This window comes from Saccostrea cucullata, unplaced genomic scaffold, assembly GCF_032062105.1.
Source record: "Saccostrea cucullata isolate Sc308-1 unplaced genomic scaffold, CSIRO_AGI_Scuc_v1 ctg1019, whole genome shotgun sequence".
Classification (NCBI taxonomy): domain Eukaryota; kingdom Metazoa; phylum Mollusca; class Bivalvia; order Ostreida; family Ostreidae; genus Saccostrea; species Saccostrea cuccullata.
The window spans coordinates 24020-47212 of NW_026938345.1; the positions used below are offsets into that span (position 1 = coordinate 24020).

The following is a 23193-nucleotide window of genomic DNA, read 5'->3' on the forward strand; positions in this document are numbered from 1 at the left end:
TGATTTTTCCTATACATTCCTATGTAAAACTTTGATCAACCATTGTGGCCACGCCCTACCCTCGGGGGTCATGTTTGAACAAACCTGAATCTACACTACCTGAGAATTCTTCCACATGAGTTTCATCTTTCCTGGCCCAAAGGTTCTGGAGAAGAAGATTTTTAAAAGATCAGGTGAGCTATAAAAAGAAGCATAATTACTTGTAAATAGACAGCACATTTGAAAGGTTTAAAGCTGTCTTTAAAGGCCCTTTCACAATTGGCGCACGAGCAGAAGCGACAAAATATTCGTGCGACCGAATAATTTTGTTTTGGATCGTAAACTGTTGTCAAAATAATTGCATATGAAAAAAGTGTTCTTACGAAATTCGAACGATCTAAAGCGACTGTTGTGCATTAAATCTTGAGATATATCGTGCGTCTATATGCGACTATTGTAGAATGAAAGCGAGTGTTGCAAGATAATGCTGTAGGATTGCACGACTGATCAGGTATTCGGACGATTGAATGTGCAACAATACGATTGGACGTGCGGTGCTCGTGCGCTCATGCATTCCATAGTACGAATGTTCGTACGGGTCAGAGGGCTGGGTATATATACCAACCGTTTCCGACGCTCTTTAGTTGACATAGTTAAGATGCTTATAATTATACACGGTATATATACCTGTTGCAAAGCATGGTGATAAATCAAGCAATGATAGTAAAACGTTCCAAGATTACATGAGACATGTTGAGCAACAGTCTCATGGTCGCAAAACACACGAAAAGACAGCTGCGGTTCATCTTACGATTTTTAAAAATCGTGCATCACTCTTACGAGTACATAAAACGTTGTAAGACGTTCGTACTAATTTTCGTGCGATGAATTGCGATAATTTGGATCGCATTTGGTTGCGTCTGAATAGTGTGCATGTTGACTATTTTGAGGAGACTTGACGCGACCACTAAAACACATGCAATGAATGCGAGACATCGTGCAACGCATGCGAGAGCTCGTGCGAAGCTAAAATTTTCCGATCGCAAAGTGTTGTATACTAGTAGTGTTCGTGCACCAATTGTGAAAGGGCCTTAAGGTAGTCCGATCCTCAGTTTATAAAATAAGCAGTTAAGTAATCAAAAATACTCATAAAAGTATATCTGAATCCACAAAGTCATGTAAATTTATGCACAGTATTTCTTTAAAGTTAAAGATTCAAGTAAATCATATTATATAGGGAAAATTGTCAAATCTCCAATATTTTTGCAGAAAAAGCGAATTTGAATATCAGCAATACATTTTCTAATTGCAAATTGATCAACAAATATATTTTATGTTAAAAAACGATAGGTATCCAGGCATTAAGAGAAATTGTCATGATTTTTATACTTATTTGGTATTTTTTGTCGTCTATTTCGGTCAAGTATTCTATTAATAATACATAGTGTAAAAGGCTTTTGCTATCATTGGAAGATACCATAAATCACTTCTTATTTCATGTCATGCAAATAAACATTGGTATCTAAGGCTGGATTCAAGAAGATCTTATTTTTTAAAACTGTATTAATTTTTCTTTACTTTTAGAGGGTAAAAATGTCAACTTTTATAAGACCTTTTCTAAGACTTCCAAAAACCTTGATCTTAAAAAGATGAATAAAATGAAAATTGTTGCATGAAAAAATTTCATTTTCAAAATTCATTTTGATGCAATTCAAATTAATTTTTGGAGTTATCCTTCCTGGCTGAGGATCTGATATCCTTAAATATTTTATAAAAATGTTGTTGTTTTAAATTCAAAATGTGTTTGTGTTAAGTATTATCCTTTGCTACTTGGCATGATCAGGAAACATCGCAAGCATTTGTTTACAAATCAGTATCTAAACAATGGCATAATGATTTGTACGAAAAAAGCCAGTCAGCATTTGACTTAAGGATCCTAAAGATATCATTCATACGGTTTATGCTGACAAAATCATTGTGATCTATAAAACTAACAGAATGATGACTATAAACTTGGCTACATGTAGCTGTTGATAGCGTATACACTGTTAGCTGTTAATGATTAAAAAGTAAAGGATTTTTCATTGTAAATCTAACAGAAAAATCAACGATAATTATGTATTTTTGCAAACATGATTTCTTTTTTCCATATATTTGCTATGTCAAAAACAAATTTGATAAAAAAAAAAAAACGATTAGTAAACATTCCTTCGAAGAAAAGAAAGCGATCCTTAACTATGCGGTAAAGTGAACAATAACATCTCTGTATCGATACAGGATGTCATGTCGACAAGTGAAAATATAAGATAATGTTAACGTCACCGAGGTAGAAAATGAGTGAATGCAGTGTTTCTTAATAAAGTTAAATAGTGGTAAGAAACTTGATATCGAACTGGAATATTTTGTCGACAAAAAATGTAAGTATATATCTTTTCAGTTTTATGCAATTTAAGTTTTATTTAGCTTAAAATATATCTTATCGTATGAAAATGCTGACTAATAAGTTGAAATTAGTTAAATTATCATTTTATTTTTTTTTTCACAGTTTTTATAAGCAATGTGTGCTTTATATATTTCAGGAGGCAGGGATTCGAATTCCTTTCATTCTTACATGTAGTAGCTGTGATTATATTTCATGCTCAAGACAGCTTCATTGACGCTCTTTCTGTATCCAGTTAGTCGCCATATTCTAATTAATTAACAATTTGAAAACTACACATTTTAACAGAACTGATAATTCTTATTGTTTTTCTTAATTTTACCACTTCTGGAAAAAATGATTTGAACATTCTAAAAATAAATTAATGGTCAAATGATAACTTTAATAACTTTTTAACTTTTGATATGAATTCCAGATGGTGTAAGAATAAGCCTGAAAGACCAACGCATAATCACTCACGAAGGGTCAACAATACAATTGAGAGCAACGATAATCTCAAAAAGAAATGAAAGCATAAGTAGCTGGCATTGGTTCCGTAATGAAAGAATGATTCCCAGCAATAAAAGATTTGAGAGCCAGGTGATAAGTAACTACACCCGGGCAAACGAGTCCTACATCGTAATTACTATGGATGTTAAAAGTGTGAAACTTATTGACACAGGTAAGACAAATTTTACGTTTTATTTTGAGGATACAACATCCTCTTGTTTTGAGAGGCTAAGCATGAAGTAGTGGGAAAGACTTCCGTCAGTCATCTTAAAGGATATCCTGTCATTTATCACAAACTACCGGTTGTAGCGAGCGTTTACTCGTATTACATATATGAACAAAACTACTGTTATAACAATTACTTTTAATAAGATGAAAACTTTAAAACTTAACTCGTAAAATTTAATACAGATTGACCTTTAAAAATGTTCCCGCTTACACGTGGACATTTTTCACACAAATTATTGAAGGTTTTCAAAATGAGTAATTTAGGTAAAAAAAAAATGTTAAGGGCAGATTGTACTGACGAAAGCGGCTTATTGACGCTTATGTTTAAGTTAATTTAAAGAAGATTTTCAAAGCCGTGTTGTTTAATTCATTATGTTAACAAATAATTCCACACTTTGGTATGAACCAGTGGTTATTTCTATGAAAGAGGTATTAAATTAAAGATTTTGGTAGATAATTAGATGTATATTATTAACAATTAAAACCTTTCTCAACGTTTTTTATAAATAATGTGAAACGGTTTTAAATGTTTTAAGTACGATGTATCTCCATCCTTCTACCTGACTCGTGTCTGCAATGGGAAACATTTCTTTAATCAAGGAATCACTATCTCGTTAGTATAGTATGCCAGGGCATCAACGATAGTGGAATACATGGGCTAATTTGCATAAAGGTGAAGTTTTTCATATATATTTTTTTTCAATTTAGGCTGCATTAACCCAACCTTATCACTCCAAACATATTTAGTCCTGATCGAATCCGCAATTATTTGACCGCTTTTTCCTCATACAGTACATTTTATGTACAGGTACTCAAAAATGGTTGAAATTGACAACTTAGAATAAGTAATTGCGGGCGTTGTAATAGTTAGGCAAATTATGATAATGTCTGATCCTCCCAAAAAAGACTAGAAAAAGTTTCTGTAAAACAAGACAATCAAAACATCATATGAAAAAGTTAGCAAAAAGGTGGCACATCAAAACAAAATAGGCCAAGGATAGTAGTGAAACAAAATACATGTACATAAAAACAGTTTAAACAAGTCGAGTCAGAACGAATCAAATAAATGATTAACATGACACATTAATACCCATTTTAAGGGGAAGGAGTGCAGGGGTGGAGGAGGGTCTTCAAAACAAACGTGCCTGATGTTAGCGTGGTCAGCATGCGGGTTATCACAATACCACTGAATGACTCGCTGAGCTGACCACGTGACCTTACACCTTTTATTACATGTAATCCATCAACCAAGGCGTGGATCAAAGAATTTTCACAATTTACTCCTCCCGGAAACCTCCAACTAAGTTATTGCATTCAATGCATAAATACAATTATTATTCTAAAAATTGTTGTTTTATGTATTCTTATGCTTATAGGCAAGCTCACCGCAGCTTGTTTTTGCTAATTTTGTATAAATCAAATAAAGCACTTTCATAGAGATGAATAATTCATTTGTTAAAATGATGGTATAAATGTAAACAATTTAACAAACAAGAAGGGGATCAGATTCACAAGCTTTGATTAGCAGTTAAATTGTTTACATTTATACCGTCATATTAATAAATGACATTATTCATCTCTATGAAAGTGTTTTATTTGACTTATACAAAATTAGCAAAAACAAGCTGCGGTGAGCTTGCCTATAAGCATAAGAATACATAAATTCAGATTCTCATCACGGTGTTTATTCAAGCACGTTTGCTCCGTTCTCAATTTGTTTTTTGAATGGAACGTTTGTCCATGATAACCGTTTTATCGTCACATATCATTTTAAAATACATTTTGAAAACCATATCAACAATTTTAAGTCCTTAATAAGTGACATTTTTCAATGCATTAAAAATGTTATTTTTATTCATGAACTTTTAATCCATTTATATATTTTATTTTATTTTCGTTCATACTTTGTGTATTAGTTCGCAACATATGTGTAGATCGATTCCCTTTGAACAGGCAATTGGACAATTAAAGTGATGAGTGCCAACAATCATACAGTTTTTGAAACAGCTTTTGTTACAGGTAAAATGCAAAATCTTTAATTATGCATTCTTGAATTGCATTCAAATACATATATCAGTAGTATTATTTAATATTATCTCTACATTCTGCAAAGGAAATATAAAAAATGAATATAAAATCATTTTTATAAACAAAATCTTCTGATTGCTACTAACTTTGAAATCGTACCGCGTCTGCTCTTGATTCAAAGAGTAAAGAGTCAATCCTTACGGGATTCAATCCAACTGTGGGATGTTAAGACCGATCCTTTGGATGAAACCGCGAAAGCCGAGGTCTAACTAGTTTTGCAGTACATACTGACACATAAAGATCCCTAATTGCTCAATTACGCTTGTTGCAATATTTGCAGCTCTCTGCCAACAAGTGAAGGCAACTGCACATAATAAATGAAAATTATCAAAAGCAACAAACCAAAAAACAAAATACTTAATTCAATTTTGCACTTTCAATCAAATCTGAACACTGGAAAGCTCGAATTTCGTGCTATTCAAGGTACGTAGCCTGCCAAATAAGAGGAGTTGGATCCCTAAAAACAATTTTGAAGTTTCTTTGGCAAGGTATTACAGGTTCCTGTAACTATAATTCCACATCAGAAAGTATTATCTGTTTCGACCAATAAATCTTCAAGATTGTCAATGGCATCAACAGATGACTTCTATTCAGACAAACTGACAGAGATACAAGCATTGAGAGAGCAGAGTGAATTTTTCTGTAAGAGTAATTGAGCAGCGAGTGATATTTTTCGTGTCAACATATAAATAGTTGCAAAACTACATGTTGCTGAACCTCAGTTTATGCAGTCTTATCCGAGAGATCGGTCTCCCCGTCCAACAGTTGGATTCAATTTCTTTCATTTTAAAATGGGACTATTCATTCACTTTATTAGCAGTGTAATAACGATAATAATTATACTTACAGTTATCTATCCGTATAGGATTTCCGAAACATATACTTACATGTACTTCCTTACAATACTGAATTTTAAATATCTGTATAAAAAGATCCCTTTAATAACAACAGGGAAATTATTATAGTGTACTTTAACATATGTTTTAAAAGTATATATATATATATATATATAAAGGGCAGTAAAGAATTGCAAGAACATTGCAAATAGAATTCACACATGTATGAACTTAACCCTTTTGAAGAACATTGTTTAGTATAAAGAGTGAATATTGTATCGAAAATTAATGATGGTTAATAAGATAATATATTTAAAAGACTGTTGTCTGCTGATAAAGGAATCGTTTGTGGCCATTATTTCTCCAAAGATTACCAAATACTTTTTTAAATCCCTCTAGCATATTTATTTCTCTGTCATAAAAATATAATCAAGTATAGTTCATGGCTGTTATCTGCATCGATAAGAAATGATGATGTATTCATTTTTATGTATTTTGCTGCTTGTAAGTGAGAATATAGCCATGAACTTATTATAGTTTCCGTAACATATAACACTAAACATTTTTTTAAAAAAAATGTTTTTTTTTTATTTTGAGCTTTATACAGTGTATGTATTTGGATGAAGCGCTAAGCCAGGTTTATTTGAATAGAAATTTGATATAAACTGTTGTAAACTTTTTTTCATGATATATGTGAAAGCATACAGAATAAAAATGAAATTCATTTATATCATTCTATTTTTATATGATCGTTTCACACAGACCATACTTAAGAGTTGTCGATACTTGGTATTACTTCAGACAGCCATTTTGAATTTTAAAAACTTAACTTACAAATTCGAGTTTTTATCTTTTAATTTCATAATTCATTGTGAATGTGGTATGTGTAAGTCTTATGAAAGCCTCTTGACAGTTATGGACAAAAGAATTTCTATAAGAAATTTTGTTTAAAAAATAGTTTAGGTATTTTTCCCCTAATCGTTTTGCTTTGTAAAATTATACAACTTCAATATAATACTTTGTTTTAACTTAACAATGACTATCTTAAACAGTATTAAGGCTCAAAAACGCTTTTGCTGTGTTTGATAAAAAAAATCTTAAGTATATTCTTTTATCTTTTTGAATTTAATGTAAATTAAATTTTTTTCTTTAAGTTTTCAGTCGACCCGTTCTAAAAGCACAGAGAAGTACATTGGTTATAAAAGAGGGTTCTCCGATATTTCTAGTATGCTTTTGGACAAACAATTCGCATGAAACAGATTTCCCGGTAATAAATTTCAATCCGTCGTCTACTTCACGTGAGTAAGAATGGCATGCACAAGTCTTGATTTTACGAAGAAAAGTTCTTTTAACCTCAAAATAGAAATTTCATGATGGTATTCTTTTCTGTTAAATAAATATAAAATCCCTTTAAATATATATTAAAATTAAAAAAACACACACACACTTCATTTGCATTATCTATTTCTTCCAATCAGCATTTTTTTTTTATACTTTGGCGTAACTGTATGACAAGTTAATTTTGTAATTTAATTCTCGTCATATTTTTTTAGAACTTGGAGATTGGATACTCACAGCCACAACAAATAAGTTTTACTCAGTGTTCATGAAACTTAAATCGGTGGTGTCTGACCGAGGGAGTTACCACTGCTACAGTAATCGGAACGACAGTGTATTTACAAGTCAATCTAGAAGAATTGAAGTGAATATATATACTGCAGGTACATAATTTAACATAAAGATAAGAATCTATTTATGCACTGATGCCGACTAATAATTTACAAAGATTACAAAGTATTTATATACAAAAAACTAAATAATCAAATTTGATGCCATATTGATATCGTCTAAAAACTTAAGCTTAACATGACTCCGATATAGGCATACGCCATACTAGATATCCTATATGTATCTAAGATATAAGTTCTGCTGTATACCTGTCGCATTCGTAACATTTTACCGCTTTATTATGTCGCCCCGAACGAAGTCAGGAGACATATTGCGATTGTACGCGTGTTTTTGTTCTACGGGCTGTTTCTCGGAGATGGCTGGGACAATCTTCCTGGAACTTTCCACAAAGGAGGATCACTGGTTGTAGTTGTATTGTGTGGTCATTCAGTTTCAAAATGACTAATTTTGTCCGCGAGTGTTCTCTCTGGTTCCTTGAACATTCTTAATGAAATTCTATTATGTAATGATTAGTATCTGTAATTGTGCGTGTTGCATTTAAAAATTGCAAATTGTCAATAGTTTCCATAGAAACAGGGGAAAAGTGAAAAAACTTTAACTATAAATTTTTATCAAAGTACTGAAAATACTGATTCGAGTTGATTGATTGTATACTGTTTAATGTCCCTCTCCAGAATATTTCACTGATATGGAGACGTCACCATTGCCGGTGAAGGGCTGCAAATTTAGGCCTATGCTCGGCACTCAGGGCCTTTGAGCAGGGAGGGATCTTTATCGTGCCACACCTGCTGTGACACGGGGCCTCGGTTTATACGGTCTCATCCGAAGGACCGCCCCATTTAGTCGCCTTTTACGACAAGCAAGGGGGTACTGAGGACCTATTCTAACCCGGATCCCCACGGGGAGATTCGAGTTGATGGTTTTCCAAGCTTAGCTAATGGGTATTGTTTTAGTGATGAAAAAATGAAAGTCTTGTCCAGTTCGGGGCGACATACGCTATTGCTTGCAATAGCAGACTTTCTAGTTTTCACAGGAATCGGCTTGGAATTGCAACAGGTGTTCGTGCTCGTTATCTTAATTTGCATTTATTTACTTTTTAGTGCAGTTACGCGTATTTCGTTCTTTGTATACTGCACTGACATGAACAACTGTTGTAAATTTCTTTGGTATAGTTTGCTCCTGTCGTGAAATAAGTACAAACATGTAGTTATTTTATAGTTACCGAGTACTATGTAGCATACGTCCCTCTTTCCAGGCGACAACTCATTACACTGAACAGTGTCTAAATAAACGGCTTATATGGGGACTCTTAGATATGACAACTGAATGAAGGAATATGGCGGACAAATTCATTTTACCAATCATGCCCCGTTTTCAGGACTTTATCTTACTTTTAAAAGCTATAACCATGTATGAATCGTAAACCTGCAATGCTGAAGGAAGAATTTAAGATTTATTAATTTGATTACGAAACACACATTTGCTGAATTAAGCAAAATTAGTTTATACAAATTGTGTTCACATGAAGCTCAAATCTTTTTCAACAGATGACATAGTATGCCAATCGAACGTCGACCAATACGGTATAAACTGGCCTGACACATTTGGAAACACAATATTGAATGGATCTTGCCCATATGGACAAAACGGTAGGTTGTAATACAACAGAATAAAAATCAGGGGATACATATAACTTGATAATTTGATAACCTCTTTATGTCTTTCTGACATCTTCATTATTTTTTTTCTTTCTTATTTAAAACCCCACAAAGATTATTAATTCAACATTATACACATTTGGAAACACAATATTGAATGGATCTTGCCCATATGGACAAAACGGTAGGTTGTAATACAAAAGAATAAAAATCAGGGGATACATATAACTTGATAATTTGATAACCTCTTTATGTCTTTCTGACATCTTCATTATTTTTTTCTTTCTTATTTAAAACCCCACAAAGATTATTAATTCAACATTATACATCAATTTGATTCTTAGTTATATTTTTCGTACATAAATAAACAATTTGAGAAACAGATGGTTACGAACAAAGAAAACGGACAAAAAATGTTAAACAATTATGCCAAGTTTTAAATTCACCAAGTCACAGTTTTGTTTAAGAAACTCTATTGAATTCTTTGAATTCGCCCCTTTTTTTAATTCACCCAATCGAGGTTAGGGCGAAAGGGGCGGAAATAAAAACTGGGGCGAAAATTTCCCTGTATACATGTACAGTAAATACATGTATCTTTCTAGAGTGAAACATTTTGTAATAGTGAAACATGACTCAACTCTTAACAAAAAAAAAAAAAGATTTGTGTATTGATGTTTATTTCTTTAGTCACTGGTTGTGTTATTATTTTGCTAAGGAAACTCATCACGTTTCTGCACTAGTTCTGGAAAGTGGAATTCAACAGACGTTTCCTACTGCTATGATGATAACCTTGATGTCATATCAGAGAGGGTAGATATCTGAGATCGTATTTTTTATTTCCATATAGAATAAATTTTACAATAAAGTTTGACAAATTCTTCACTGATCTTTTTAGAAACTTTCTAAAAATATCTTTCTTTATTAAAACATTGAATATTTTACATAACAAGTTAGATGATATTGACGCCGAGTTAGTTGATGGTACGGCAGACGACACTAGCGTTAGTGAAGTAATTAACAGTACCTTAACTGAGACGGAGGTTGTTACTAGGAGAACAAATAATCCTGGTGATCTAAACAGAACAGTGAATATACTGGAGAGAGTTGTACGCCTTACAAACTACAGTGGAAGCATGGTCAACAATTATAAACGGGTATTTGGATTTAACGATACAAATTTTAAGCTGTTTACATACCCGGTATATTTTTTGGCATTGATCTACAAATAATATATGATGCTTGTATTTGACTCGGATCCTTAATTGCCGATAAAGATATGAGGTCGTTTGTTTTCTTATTTTTAAGTCCTTTTTCGTAACTGTGGACAATTTGTTATCTCCAAGAAATGAGGATGCCTGGACTCAATTATCAGAGGTAAGCTTTCAATCTTTTTTTTCAAACTTGAACTTTAATATAATGCCTAATCAAATGCAGTTTGTATTATTAAACTGAGTCATGAAATCCATTTATCATTATTAAGTAGAATTTGTTTGATTTTTTTCACTGTGGAATCATCATTGTACGTGGATGTCTTGAGTCACCTTAACACACGATTTTGCATCCCTAGCATTTGTTAACTTAAAAAAATGACAAAGACTTGTATTATGTCTATATATTGATTGACTTAAATTCCCCTTTTTACAAAAGAGGCCTGATTTATCTTCTGCTGAACTTGTGATGAGTTTGGTAGATAGGTTCAGTGTTTATGTCCGACAAGGGAGACGGAATTCCAACATTAGTGATAGATTTAATGGAAGCAACTTTGGTAAGAAACGCTTTTTATTGTTTCTTTTATTTCTCGCGAAAACAAATTTCAACAATTTAATTGCAAACAATTCGAGTTTTAAATTTTCTTTTCTTTAGAAGTGAAACACGATTTACTAGATTCAATACAAGACATCACTTTTCCTGAAGAGACTTCAGAAGAATCGTTTCTAATGCTGCCTCAGCAGGATGTAAATGTTACAGGTATAGTTTGACTATAATTCCAAAAAATAGTACCATCGCAAATAATCTACATAAACTTCAAAGACACACGCAGGAGATCAATCTAATACTTTGAAAATTTAATAAACTTATAAATACAAATGTATGCTTAAATACGTCTGTTTGGCTGCAAGATGTAAAACGGTGCTTGATTGGGTAGAAGACCATTATCCTTGTCATTGCCCTATCTTGAATCCCAAATCATCCATTCCACATTCTCAACACCGCACGCTACCTAACCCCATCCCAATCAACATTAAGGATCAGCACTATAAGTAGGGAGGTTTGTTGGATAATGATCAAAATTAAATCTTTTAAAGGAATAACAATATTGTTCTCAAAGTCTATATATGGACTAAATCCAAGTTTTCTGTAGATGATGATGTACTTAACCATCTAAAGGAGGTAACATTGTTTATATCCATATAACATATACTGAAACGAACATGGTAATTTTGGAAACTTTTTTATCAAATATTTGTTCAAAACAATGTTATAAATAGTATATAGAACATTAAAAAATTCATGTTTTAAGGTAAGTCACTCGTCAGTTTTTTAGAAAAGTTCACGCAGAAGCTTTTACTTCAAAACTACTTATTAAAATTCAATTTTTATAACATATTTAAATTCAACAATGTAATTTTTTTAACATTCAAAGAAAAAGCTGCTCAAAATTTTACAAAGAAGCAAGATTTATGAGGGACTATTTCTTTTGGTGGAAGGATATTTAGCAGAAAATTCTGCAAATCTGCACATTTATAAAATTTAATGTAATGGAAATTTAGCCTCACATACTTTTACTCGGAGAATATTTTCCGTTTTGATATTGCTAAAAATATTTAATATAGGTCTTAATTTATATTTTTAGACCAAGTTTTACACCTTCCCTCAACAAACTTTTCCAAAAAATGAAAATATATTAAAGAAGTCAAGATCAAATTTACACCATTTTTTGCCTGAAAATCACATATTTTGACAAATATTTCAAAATTAACATCACTGACCCCACCTTTTTCTTTCATTATTTTAAACTACTCGATACCTGTGACTGATCAGCTCTTAAGTCGTGAAAAGTTTGATATAAGAAAATTTTTTATTGCCTATGAAATTTTTTAATACCCCAAATATGTTATTTTTTAGTGCAAAAAGGTCATACAATGATTTACGCGCATTAATTTGCAAGATTTGTTTAATTATAAATATTATTCAAACTATTTTACGTAAAATAAGATTATATTTATTGCCATGCTTACATCTGATCAAATTTAATAAGGGTTAAAGTAATTAACCAAAGAGATGAAATTTAAGTGCAAAAAGGTCAACTTAAATGTACCGTAAATCAGTAGGATGCACACTGGCCCCCTATTTTCTTTGCAATTTTGAGTTACACTTTATGAGTACTTATCCAAAATATACTTCTCAAAAAATCCTTGATATAACAAATTTCAGGAGTGACTTACCTTAATTTTGAAAGACATTTATGTCGCTGTCTACTCTTTTTTTTAGGAAATTCTTATACGGCCGTTATATACAAAAGAATTGCAAATATACTTCCTACAAAACTGAGCAACTCCTCAAAGTAAGTCGAGTAAGCCATTTTTAAAAATTGTTCATACGTAGAGCATGCGTTTGCGTATAGAATCAACTGAGAGATATGAAACCTTTATACTGGCGCTGAAGGTATACTGCCGCATAAGTAAGTGATGTTGTCAAATGAAAAGTTATTCATCTCGTGTGTTATAAATCTTAGTTGTTAGATTACCATTACTGTCCTTTTCAAGTAAAATATCTAAATGAGAAGCAGGTGTGTCAGACTCTATGGTATCTTTTATTTTAAGCTCACCGGGATATATCGTATCTACAAAAGAATGAAAATAACCATTGTTAATTGACAATACGTCGTCCATATATCTAACTGTCGAGTTGAAGGCCACAGAAAGTGTTCTCTTCATTTCACGTATATAAGTTTAGATAAAATTCTGCTTCATATGAATGTAGAAATAGGTCTGCTACAAATGAGACGCAATTGGTACCATGAGATTCCAATAAATTGTTGAAAGAGTTGATCTCCAAATACTACAGATATTGTCAATCAGAAACACAAGAAAATTTTAATATTAACTTCTTAGTACTTGTGTGTATAATCATGACTAATGCATTAAATATATCTTCTTTTAGAAATCGTTTTACTTTATTTTGATAATTTCTTGAAAGAATAAATCATCTCTTTAAAACCCTTTAATGTCTGAGAGTGCTAATATTAAGGTTTCACCAAAGGTCAGCATGTCCAAAAATTTATATTTACAATACCTCCAAAACTATATGATTTATAATGTTAAAACTTTTACAGTTTATATATATATCATTGATTAACAGATGGAAAGTATCACTTGATAACAAATACTTAAAAAAGAATATTTATCTAGAAAAATTCTTTTTAAAAAATGCATATACTTTTACAAAATACACCTAAGTACATCCGAACTTTTAGTGAAATTCATCATTGCAGAAACAAAATATGTTTATCAATGAAGGGCAAGTAGGACTTCGATAGCCTATGGAAAGTTGTTTTCCCTATTTATTTTGTCCAAATGTTAAGGTTTGAAACCGAAAGTACAATGCAAATGGCGGATTTTTATAGGGTCTTGTTTTTATACATATCATGCTTTCAATAACAGCCTTTCAGAGATCATTCACGTCCAACTTGCCCTTCATTGATAAACATATATTATTTCTGCAATGATGGTTTTCACTAAAAGTACAGCATTAAACATGTGCATTTTTAAAAAAAAAAGATATGCAAACTTTTTACTAATTTTTTTTCTTTTCAAATCATTTTTTTTTTAAATATTTGTTTTCAAATGACACTTTCTATCTGTAATTCACTGAAATATTTATACATTGTAAATGTTTTAACTTTACACCTCACATAATTTTGGAGCAATTGTAAAAATAAATTTTTGAACACGCTGACCTTTGGTGAAACCTTAACTTAAATAGTCTGTAAAAGTCATTTCAACAATACATAATACGAAATGAAAAAATATTAAACAAATCATTTTCATCACATAAAAATGCTGCTATGGGATTTTTAGAGCTAGGATGACCATGAAAGCGCCTGTTGTCAACACACCAATACTGTCATTTACACTGAACACGGTTCCTGATATTTTGTCTCCTCCACTGACACTTACATTTTCACCTATGAATAAGGTATATTCACCATTTCTTTTGTCATTTTAAACATATAAAAAATATAACTAAATCGATAGACTTTTAAAAAAAAAAATTAGAAAGTTCACAAAATTTCTTTTTTAGAATAATAAAACAGCCTGTATTTATAAATCACACTAACCATAGACATCTTGTTCAGACAGGTGACATATCGTCCTCAGTTTGTGTCTACTGGAACTTCTCCTCAAGGTAAACATGGCACAATAAAAATTCTTGCTAATCAGAGTTGTTATTAATTGCACAGATGTGATGGATATTTTTTTCGATTTTTTTTTATAAAAAGATAATCCAATCTTAACTTTTTACAATGATCTTTCAAATCTTTTTTTTTCCTTAGCAAAATTTAATTACGTTTTAATTTTTTTATATTGTTCGTGAAGCAGTTCATACTTAATATGCATTCATGATTTATAACCTTGTTTAAGAAATGGACTTGGAGGCTGGGATACAGATGGATGTGACCTTACACAATCTACTTCCAACAAAATTACCTGTCAGTGTAACCATCTTACAAATTTTGCTGTTTTGATGAGTTTGGATACAGATGTAAGTGGATAACACTTTATGTTTTTTAACGAAGTCTAGAAATGAAATATTTTTCCTAATAGGTTCTTTTCATTGACATTTTATATTTCTTACATATTTATAAAATTATCTCCAAATGATAAATAAATTTTAGTCAATAGAGAAAAAATGCTGTATTTTTCTTAGAAATTTAGTCATAATTGTCTCTCATTTTTCAATTTTTGTTTGTTCATACAATCTATTTGGGTACAAGTAAATTCATTTTATTCTATCATTTTAAAATTAATTTCAAGTGAAAAATTGTTTTTACTTTATTGAAGGTAGCAGATGCAGAATTTCTCTCTACAATTTCTTTGATAGGAAGCTGCATTTCAGTTATATTTGCATCATTGACTGTGATAATGCATATCCTAGTTTGGAGGTAATTATTTTTTTCTGAACTAAATAGTTACATTCATGAAAAAAGATTCGTGAAAGGTTCAAATTGTTGAGAAACTTAGGGCGGTTTTTTTATAAACTATTTTTTATAAGAGCTATAGCATAACATGTTTTCCTTAAAAAAATCTAATATTTAATTTAATGTAAGGTGGTCGTTATGAAATGATTGAATTTTATAGATATTTAAAAAGTGAAGTGGTCATCTTATTGATGAATCTATGTGTGGCATTGTCCATCTCCTATCTGCTTTTCATCGTGGAGACATATGCATCAGTTAATGAGGTTTGTATTATTTTCGCTCAACTAAAAAAAAACATTACAAAGAAATCAACCTTGTTGATGTGAGTTTTTTCATTTTTAAGTTCAATAATTTTCATTTTAAGGTGATTTATGTTGACATCATTGTCGTAGATAATTTAAAGATATTCTTAGGGATATCATTACTTAGTATATTTAATTATCTTATTCAAAACAAACCCCATTGACATCAATGTGTATGATATATATTCAACAAACTCAAAGATAATATATCAGTACCTGGAAATGAATATTTATATGAAATTGATTAAATAAAACACTTAAAAATTCCAAATATGAATAATTTCAATTGACTTGTTTTCCATACCACTGTAATCTGTGGCTTTTTTATGAAGTTTTCAATATTTGAAAACTTAATCAAAAAATATAAGAAAATGATTAAGCCTCACAACATTGCAATTGTACAATTTCAAAAATACTGAAATAAAAAAACCTTTTCTTCCAGAGACGCTAGCCTATCATTTAGCAATACTCCTTTGACAATTTTAGATTGCCTGCACAGTAATCACCTTTTTCCTGCATTCAATGCTACTGGTCATGTTTAGTATGATGCAATGCATTGGTATATATTATTTCCGGAATATTGTCATCGCTTCGATTTGGCTACGTCTAGCGAATAGATTTTCAAGAAGATCAAATATGCCCTTGTTTATGGGTTTCGGCTGGGGTAAGTTTCCGATATGTTGCGTTTTTTACCGACTGATGTTTATTCGTATGTTAAAGAATAGAATTTAAATTAACAAAATTGATTTTTGTTTCAATAAGATTAATTATTGTGTTGATCTTTTTTCAATACTTTTTAGTCAGCTTGCAATTACCCTGTATTACTCCTCTATTTACAGGAATACCTTTTGCTATATCTTTAACAACGCTTGGAATATTCTTCCACCAAACATATCATTTATCAAACCAGTAAGAATTTTAATTGAGACAATTATGGATGTTAATTGGATGTTAATTATCCAGGATCAACAAGGTGTCAAGATACCGGTATTAGATTTGTTAAAAAGCGTAGGTCTTTGGATTAGTAAACACATTATTTATTAAAGATTATATTCGTATACATAATTATGTATAAACTCACTGCTTCGAAACATGGATTTTGCCCACATAGATATTTGTCTCATTTGACATTTTATTTAATCTCCATGTATTAAATTTAGTTTCCATATATTAAAATTAATTTTGACTTTTCTTTTATTCTTCGAAAAACTTCTTAATACGTGTTTTAACAATTTTACAAATACATCCAGTCTCGTTTAAAGTTATCTTTTTGTAAGTTATATGGTCGATACAATGACCTTGTCAGCAGATACATTAATCATTAAGTCATATGCAGACTCAAGTTTGTAATACTAATTGTTAGGCCAGTATTAACACAATAAGTGAAGGCGAGTTTTTCCATTTTTCCCCGATCATGACAAAGCCTTGGTCCATAAAACTTATGACGAGCTCACATTTGATCTGGTTCACTTTAACCAATGAAATATATATCGGTAGTGAAAAAGTGAGACTGAGATCAAAAATAAAGCTCGTCTAAGTTTAATGGCCCCCTGCCTTGAGCACACGGCGAGTGTAACCGGTCGGCAGGGGATGCTCACTCCTCAATGACACCTGATCATATCTATGATGTTTTATTGGTCCATATTTGGTCTGCTCCTGATTTGTACTTATTAATGAACTTTAAAGCCTGAATACTATTCGTTATCTCCATTAATGTCATTCATGAACTTTAAAGAACGACATTTTTATTTTATTTTTTTTTTACAGCTGCTGGCTTTCTGTTGAGACTGGGTCTATTTATTTCTTTGTTGTTCCTGTTTGTCTGGTGATATTTGTAAGATTTTAACTAAAATCAATAAATATTCATCATATATAATATACTAATATATAATTGATTATAAAAACTGCTCTTTATGAATCCGTTTGAATTAACAATTTGTCTTTGATCTTTCGAATAACGAAAGGGGGTATGTCTTATATTTAAAATTTTTAATTTCTTTCAGATAAATTTCATTATTATTCTGGCTTTATTGAAAGTGTCGTTAAGTCGAATGAAAGGATATGCGACACAGACATCACAAAATCCGGAAACTATAGGCATTTCAGCTAAAGCCCGGTTGGTATTTTTAACTCAATCTAAAACCAGACTTTCAAAGTCAAATATTCAGGTACTGTTCCTCCTCTTACTTGTGTGTGGAGTACCTTTACTGCTATAAAAGGGGAAGCTGTAGACTTGTTCCATTTATTCGTCGATATAAAGCAGAGTTACATTCACAATGACCTTTAGTTTACTTGCCTTTTCTTTTTATCGAATGGGTAAAAATTCCTTTAAATGTTTTTTCCGTAAATTTTAATCGCTAAAATGTCTCACTAATTTAGCGAATTCTTCAGGAATATTCTAAATATATTTTGGTGATAATCACAATTCCTAAGAAATTCACGTAATATAACACCTATATAACAATTTTATAACGCATAATTTGTAAGTAGTTATGAACATGTATGCCGTTAGTAGAATTTGGAAGTTTTTCCCCTTCAAAGCAGTTAGGTCACACGGAGAGGAATCCATAAGAGAATCTGAGATGGATGATATTTTGTGATGCTCCTTTTGTTATCAACTTTTTACTTGTTTAACTTATAAATTCCATATATGAATCTAAATCTTCTATTGTAAGACACTTTGCAAATATGCTGTACTTTATATAAGTGCTTTGACATGCATATTAAATGTATATATATGTATAGGGTGTGTAAAACGTATATCTAGTCTAATAATCCTTCTTTATCATTTTGTATGTCTTTTTAAAAAATGAAGTGTTATTCATGATTATTAGGTTTATTGAGTATGCAGAACTATAAAAAAAAATGCGTGTTGAAGATAAAAATGTCATGCAATATTTTCAGTGAAATCAAGTTAAATAATTTACTCGTCATATTTTTTAAATTAATTTTGTAAAATTATGCTTTTTGAATATTTAATCGTAGAATGGCTTTGAAAAACTTTGGAGTCCTTGTTCCAGTTCTTGGTGTTACCTGGGTGTTTGGAATTCTATCGATAAATGAAAATACAGAAGTTTTCCAATATCTCTTCACCATAAGCAGTTCTCTACAGGTAAATATGACTTGTACATTGCATCGGTAAGCACGCTTAAAACGAATTACTACTTACAGCAAATCTATTTTCTTTCCCCATGGGTTAATATATATATATATATATATATATATATATATATATATATATATATATATATATATATATATATATATATATATATATATATATATATATATATATATATATATATATTGTGAAAAACGGATATAACAAATTATGCTGATAACGAAGCAAATTCAAAATGTCTGTACCTAGCTGGCAATTTGCTGTAAGCTTGTGTTAATTTACTGAACTTGGAGGAATATTTTATTTTAAAATTCTATTAAGGAAAAAGAAATATTTTCTGTGGTCTTAACTTCCACATTCAGGTATATTGAATGTGACCTTTTATAAATCAACAACAAAAAGATTATTTCTACTTTGATTCAAAGTACACATATGAAAATATCAATCCTTCTGTCTTTCGAAAATACAGAAGTGAAAAAATAGATTGATATTAAACCTCAGACTTTTTGACACAATGAAAGCAATATTTCAATAAAAATCACCCTTGTAAGTGTTTTTATATACGTTGTCATTGGTCAAAAATATTTTTCTAAAACAACTTTCTGATAGGACACACAAATACTAGTTTTCCGAAGTGTATAATTTCAAGATTCTTGAGTTTATGGTTGATAATATCTAATATGGTCTTTAGAGGGCGGTTCTTCAGACAATGTATCGAAACTCCCATCGACACTGATACTATTACATTATCAGCATATTAAAAATTATATTCGTATAAAGGAGAATTTATTATAAACTTTATACACAAGAAAAGTATACTTGCAATTACCTTCGAGTAAACATTAAAATAAATCAACGACATATCTTCTATTTACACTAGTAAGTTCAATTCATATGCCGGCACGATAAATAAAAATATTCCTTCACTACCTTCACATGTAGTTTGTGTCTCCCAGTAAATTTGATATGCAATAGCCTACTATACGTATCAACAATACCAAAACGAGGCAAGCTATTGACAAACAAATTGATGAAAGAACAGTTTTTTTTCTGTTGAAGCTTTGTATTAAATTCTGCTTTATAATATAAAACAGGTTGGCTTATAAGGGAGCGTTATGAAACACGGACAATATTATCAAAATCAATTGTATATACATGTATGTATTTCTAATAATATTGCAACTATAATTGCCATTCTTTTTTTCGTGTTTTTGGTGCTTAGAATTTAAAAGGACATGATTACGGTATTCTTTAAAGACAAGGGTAATATTGTTCATCTCTTTTAACATCCATGAGTAATTATTCAGTTATTGACATTTCCAATTTTAGCCCATTTGATCAAGGCTTGTGTGTTTTCTGATCAAAATTTGTCCGTTGTCTGTCGTTGTTGTTGTCGTTGTCGTCGTCGTCGTAGTCGTTGTCGTTGTAAACTTTTCACATTTTTATCTTTTTCTCGAGAACCACTGGGCTAATTTTAACCAAACTTGCCACAAAGTATCCTTAGGTGAAGGGGATTAATTTTTTAAATGAAGGGCCACGCCCTTTTCCAAGGGGATATATATATATATATTATATATAAATATATATATTTATATAATATATATATATATATATATATATATAAAGATGAAACTCATGTGAAAGCATCCTTAGGTAGTGTAGATTCAAATTTGTTCAAATCATGACCCCCAGGGCAAGGGTGGGGCCAAAATGGTGTTCAAGTTTTACATAGGAATATATTTGAAAAATCTTTTAAAATCTTCTTCTCCAGAACCATTGGGCCAGGAAAGATGAAACTCATGTGGAATCATCCTAAGGTAGTGTAGATTCAAGTTTGTTCAAATCATGACCCCTGGGGCAAGGGTGGGGCCAACATGGCCGCCTCACGGTTTAACTAGGCATATATAGGAAAAATCTTTAAAATCTTCTTCTCCACAACCACTGGGCCAGGAAAGATGAAACTCATGTGAAATCATCCTCAGGTAGTGTAGATTCAAGTTTGTTTATCATGACCCCTGGGGCAAGGGTGGGGCCAAAATGGCCGACCCAAGTTTTACATAGGAATATATAGGAAAAATCTTTAAAAATCTTCTTCTCCAGAACCACTGGGCCAGGAAAGATGAAACTCATGTGGAGTCATCCTCAGGTAGTGTAGATTAAATTTTGTTCAAATCATGACCCCCGGGGCAAGGGTGGGGCCAAAATGGCCGACCCAAGTTTTACATAGGATTATATAGGAAAAATCTTTAAAAATTTTCTTCTCCACAACCACTGGGCCAGGAAAGATGAAACTCATGTGGAGTCATCCTCAGGTAGTGTAGATTCAAGTTTGTTCAAATCATGACCCACGAGGCAAGGGTGGGGCCAAAATGGCCGACCCAAGTTTTACATAGGAATATATAGAAAATCTTAAAAAAATCTTCTTTTCCACAACCACTGGGCCAGGAAAGATGAAACTCATGTGGAGTCATCCTCAGGTAGTGTAGATTCAAGTTTGTTCAAATCATGACCCCCAGGGCAAGGGTGGGGCCAAAATGGCCGACCCATGTTTTACATAGGAATATATAGGAAATATCTTTAAAAATCCTTCTCCAGAAACACTGGGCCAGGAAAGATGAACCTCATGTGGAATCATCCTCAGGTAGTGTAGATTCAAGTTTGTTCAAATCATGACCCCCGGGGCTAGGGTGGGGCCAAAATGGCCGACTCAAGTTTTACATAGGGATATATAGGGAAACCTTTTAAAATACTTCAAAGCTATGATTAGTGATATTTATATGGAATCATCCTCAGGTAGTGTAGATTCTAGTTTGTTCAAATGATGAACGCCTGGAAGGGGGGGGGGGTTCATCTCTTTTAACATGATGTGCTCAGGTGAGCGCTGTGGCCCCTGGGCCTCTTGTTATTGTAGGGTCTTCTTATTTTCATCATACATGTTCCTTTGAATAAAAAGGTAAAAACATTAAAGCATTTTCTTTTATTTTTCCATTTTTATCAAATGTTTGGTTCAATCCCTCACTGACAAAATAACTCCCCTTCTTCAGTGGAAAAATTTAATTTATTCGGTGTGTTTAATCTACATAGTTACGAGATGCCTATAAAAAGAAGTTCAGATTCCTGGAGACTTCCTCGAGCAGCCACAAATCCACAGGGTCCAGTAATCAGACAGCTGAACAGAAGATAACCACAACTGTACAAATGTCTCAGGTAAACGTCATCTATAACACAGCGAATACTTAACTTGTAAGGGTCAGTGGAATGTTTTGTTTTGTATTTTTCAAGAGGGGTAGGGGAATCGAAAGTAAGATTTTTTTTTATTTTTAAAAGACTGAAAATGATGGGATTTTGTTAATTTTTAAAAAGCAATTATACAATATTTAATAATTGTTAAATGTCTAAAACCTATATATCAAAAGATATATATTTAGCTTTATATAATAATAGTTGACTGCCTCCTCTTACTTACGCGAAGTAACATTTTTTTCTCATATACTTTTCAGGTATCAGACAAACCGAAAAAACATGAAGGTATTTTTTTTTTAAATCTTATGGTTGTATCTCATTCATTTTCTCATTACAACAAATGAAAAGAAAGAAATTAAATCAGTGAATATTATTCCATTGCATATAAAACAGATGTAGCTGGGGATGGAATGGTCCGAATCTCAAAAATCGTCAACGACTGGACACCACAAGACCAGGACAGTTGTGAAGATTGCAGGCAAAAAAAAGCTATTTCAAGGACAAATGAACCGTGCAGCAATTCGTTACCTGTCTCTGAAGTGTTTAATTCTCTTTTATATATATATATATAAAATATATATGTATATATATATATATATATATATATATATATATATATATATATATATATATATATATATATGTGTGTGTGTGGATAAAAAACTGTGTTTGTCTGGATTCAAAAGGGTAGGGAAACAATGTGTGTGATACTTCACGTTCTAATTTCATTCTACAATCCGAGTTGATATTATAAAATAAATGTTATTCATCTAGATATATGTAAAAAAAAAAAAAAACAAGTTAGATTTTTTAAATTTCATAATACATTAATTTCATCTAATAATAAGTTGTATTTCATTGAGTTAATTTGAAACTAACACATGCTCAAATCTAGAGTTTTCCGTGAGGTAGTTGTAT

The 23193-nt window shown here is 31.4% G+C and overlaps 1 protein-coding gene across 1 annotated transcript; it reads left to right on the forward strand.

Annotated features, from left to right (window-relative positions):
* Positions 1-1826: 1826 nt before the first annotated feature.
* On the forward strand, positions 1827-22847 carry LOC134250010 (adhesion G protein-coupled receptor L3-like). Its single transcript, XM_062732349.1, has 27 exons — positions 1827-2396; positions 2559-2653; positions 2835-3080; positions 5090-5155; positions 7215-7358; positions 7614-7781; positions 9297-9398; positions 10123-10217; positions 10358-10561; positions 10713-10781; positions 11055-11172; positions 11271-11375; positions 12900-12972; positions 14489-14606; positions 14767-14816; positions 15053-15173; positions 15473-15573; positions 15770-15872; positions 16398-16575; positions 16751-16820; positions 17679-17745; positions 17915-18027; positions 18897-19023; positions 21944-21985; positions 22117-22239; positions 22533-22560; positions 22669-22847. Coding segments are annotated over exons 1-27 (2907 nt in total). The 5' UTR covers positions 1827-2394.
* The last annotated feature ends 346 nt before the right edge of the window (positions 22848-23193 follow it).

What these genes read in the sequence shown, in the direction of transcription:
- LOC134250010 (XM_062732349.1), top strand. An exon ending in ACATATCATTTATCAAACCA is followed by an intron (nt 16,821 to 17,678) that starts GTAAGAATTTTA and finishes TTTTTTTTACAG; the next exon opens with CTGCTGGCTTTCTGTTGAGA. An exon ending in CCATAAGCAGTTCTCTACAG is followed by an intron (nt 19,024 to 21,943) that starts GTAAATATGACT and finishes TTGTTATTGTAG; the next exon opens with GGTCTTCTTATTTTCATCAT.